This window comes from Populus euphratica, unplaced genomic scaffold (genome assembly GCF_000495115.2).
Source record: "Populus euphratica unplaced genomic scaffold, PopEup_1.0 scaffold569.1, whole genome shotgun sequence".
In the NCBI taxonomy this organism is placed as follows: Eukaryota; Viridiplantae; Streptophyta; class Magnoliopsida; order Malpighiales; family Salicaceae; genus Populus; species Populus euphratica.
In genome coordinates this window covers 24,438-26,951 of record NW_011500444.1, presented here as the reverse complement: position 1 = coordinate 26,951, position 2,514 = coordinate 24,438, and the positions used below count along the sequence as shown (strand labels likewise).

General features: G+C 37.2%; 1 protein-coding gene across 1 annotated transcript; it reads right to left on the bottom strand.

The window, feature by feature from the left end:
• Positions 1-363: 363 nt before the first annotated feature.
• On the bottom strand, positions 364-2,059 carry LOC105114733 (bark storage protein A-like). Its single transcript, XM_011011385.1, has 5 exons — positions 1,719-2,059; positions 1,453-1,611; positions 1,026-1,211; positions 759-935; positions 364-670 (listed from the first exon to the last, which is right to left on the bottom strand). The coding sequence occupies exons 1-5, from the start codon at positions 2,004-2,006 to the stop codon at positions 503-505; spliced, it is 978 nt and encodes a 325-aa protein (XP_011009687.1). The 5' UTR covers positions 2,007-2,059; the 3' UTR covers positions 364-502.
• Between the last annotated feature and the right edge of the window lie 455 nt (positions 2,060-2,514).

The window sequence follows — 2,514 nt, the reverse complement described above, 5'->3', positions numbered from 1 at the left end:
CCCTCAGGGCATGGAAGAAATGAAAGCCTCCGTTAGCCTCCTTAAAAAACTACACTTGAGCTTTTGTCTAAGTACAACAACTCCGCCTGCTTTAAGTTCCTGGCCGTTATCAAGATTTGGAGGCTATCTTATTTATGAGTCTATTATCTATCTTCGTTCAAGATTTAGAACTTAACTATCGTAGTTTTTTGTTGAAAAAAATTAAAACAAAAAAAAAATAGCATATTAATCGTTAAGTCAATGATCCGAGAGTATTAAGTAAAATTTGATTGTTATCACCATTTTATGTCTGATCAACAAAATTCTAAATTGATCCATCATCCAGTACCGGAAAAAAAAATATGAACAGCTGAATACGTTATATAATGGAGAAAGTTCATAGCATTTTTATTGGAGTTTATTTAATTTAGTAGGCCAAACACAGTTCAGTTCATTTGAGTGCAATCGGTCATCAATCTCTTTCATAGCACTCAAACGACCCAGAAGCAGATACATAATCTCATCACTCACAAGCCAGACGTGGCGTGGGAATTGACTCAATGATCTTGGCTGCGGCAAGGAAAGCATTGTAGGAGGCCAAGTAGCTAATTTGCGATCCTGAACTTGCTTCACCTGCTACATTGGAAGCACCTCGTATCACGATGAAAGGCTTTTCATTTGATAAAGATGTCTGCAAATCAAATGACCAAACTAGTTAGCCGAACACATGAACTAGAGAAACTTTTCTGAGTTCAACCAAATTATTCCCTCTTACTAACCCAGGCTACAGCAGCGCTTTCTTGATCGGCAGTTGAGACGTTAAAAGCTTTGTGAAGGAAATCTCCATATGCTTTATTTTTAATGTAAGAATCAGAACTGGAGCCCTTAGTTCCAAACACAATCTTAGGCTTGGAAGGTAGGCAAACTTCATCGTAGCATTGGCTCAACTCCAAATCCTGCAAATCACAGAAATTATTCAAGCATATATAATACAGTGTGTGTGTGACTGTTGATAAAGAAGAAGAATCAAAATTAGATTGACAAACCTGAAGCACTTGAGTGGCAGCACTATACCAGGATGTGGTGCTGGGAAACCAGAAAACATCCTGCGGTGATTGTCCTACAGAGAACAATTTTATTGTATCATAGTCTATACTAGCCAACAAGTTCTCTCCGTTCACTGGATAATTAAACTCGCCAAAGATTAGCTTCCCTTCCGTTGACCCGAATTTCTGCGCCATTGTAAAAATTAAAGCTGGTTACGTATAAGATGTGTGCGTCTTATAATTAACATACAACTTAAACCCAGAAAATTAAATTAAATTTCTTTCGATTCATCCAAATATATGGTAGATATATTTTTTTTTTCATGGAAAATGCTCCATGGTAAATTCAGAACTAAATATTATGTCCTCGCCATTAATGTCCACAGAGTGTGTGTGTGTGTGTGTGTGTGTGTGTGTGTGTAATTACCTTCCAATCCCAAGCTCCTGTGAAAGCAACAGCAAGCGGCACGGAAACATCACCTGGCACTATACTTGTTTTATCAAGGCTCCCAGCACTACCAAAGTGAATAATTCCGTGAACACGGAATCTATTCAAGAGGATTTGCACAGCAATGGCAGCATTTACCTAAGTTTGGTTGCAGTTAGCAATGGACAGCAACATATGTGTAATATATTGAATATTCAAATAGCGCAATGAAGAAACAAAGATTATATAGAAACGAGGAATCTTACAGAATTTCCCCCGATCTTAACATATACAATATAACGAGCATTAAGTGTCCCAATGTGGAACCTTCTCCCCGCAATGTCAACATAAGGCGTTTCAGCATCAGGTGTGAAGAGACCAGAGTCTTGTAGGGCCTTCTCGTTGGTATCAGAAGTTAAGACAAGCCCTAAACGAGTGAAATCAATTTTGCAATTGTTTGTCTCAGCAACAGGGTTTGTCAAACTCATCTGGAAGGACTGCTGAGCCAAAACCAGCAGCCCAACCACCATCACTACCAAGTTAACGCTCGACATTCTAGAGATCTGAGGCAAGAGAGACGTTGTTTAGAGCAATGCAAGTGTTCTGTGGTATTCTGGTGTTGCTCATGTGACTTTATATAGAGATCAATCTAGCGAAACGGCCAATTTCTTTTCATTTTTTTAATATATTGTTGACATGAAATATTAAGTCTTTCATATCCATTCATTTCTCAAGGATCCTATCACCTCAAAAAAAAAAAAAATGTGGCAAAACGTGAAAGTGAGACGTTATTCTAGAATTCAAGTGAAGACAAAACTTTTTAGTGTAATTACATGACAGTCCTTCATCATGGAATGGAGCAATTATGTGTGCACTTCTTCTCCATTTTCATCAAATAAGTTACACATCTACTTCGTCATGTTGTAACATTTTTTAGCAATACAAAAGTTGATGCATGTGGAAGTTAAAGATAATAATTTATAAAATAAAATGGTTGAATAAATATATTATAAAGTATTGAGCGCAGTTATTAATGAATTGTTGCACCCCTTTGACGCTCTT

Coding starts and splice junctions, on each gene's coding strand:
- LOC105114733 (XM_011011385.1), bottom strand. CDS start 2,006: ATGTCGAGCGTTAACTTGGTAGTGATGGTGGTTGGGCTGCTGGTTTTG. Junction 1,612..1,718: donor TTAAGATCGGGGGAAATTCT/GTAAGATTCCTC, acceptor AACCAAACTTAG/GTAAATGCTGCCATTGCTGT. Junction 671..758: donor AAAGCGCTGCTGTAGCCTGG/GTTAGTAAGAGG, acceptor TTTGATTTGCAG/ACATCTTTATCAAATGAAAA.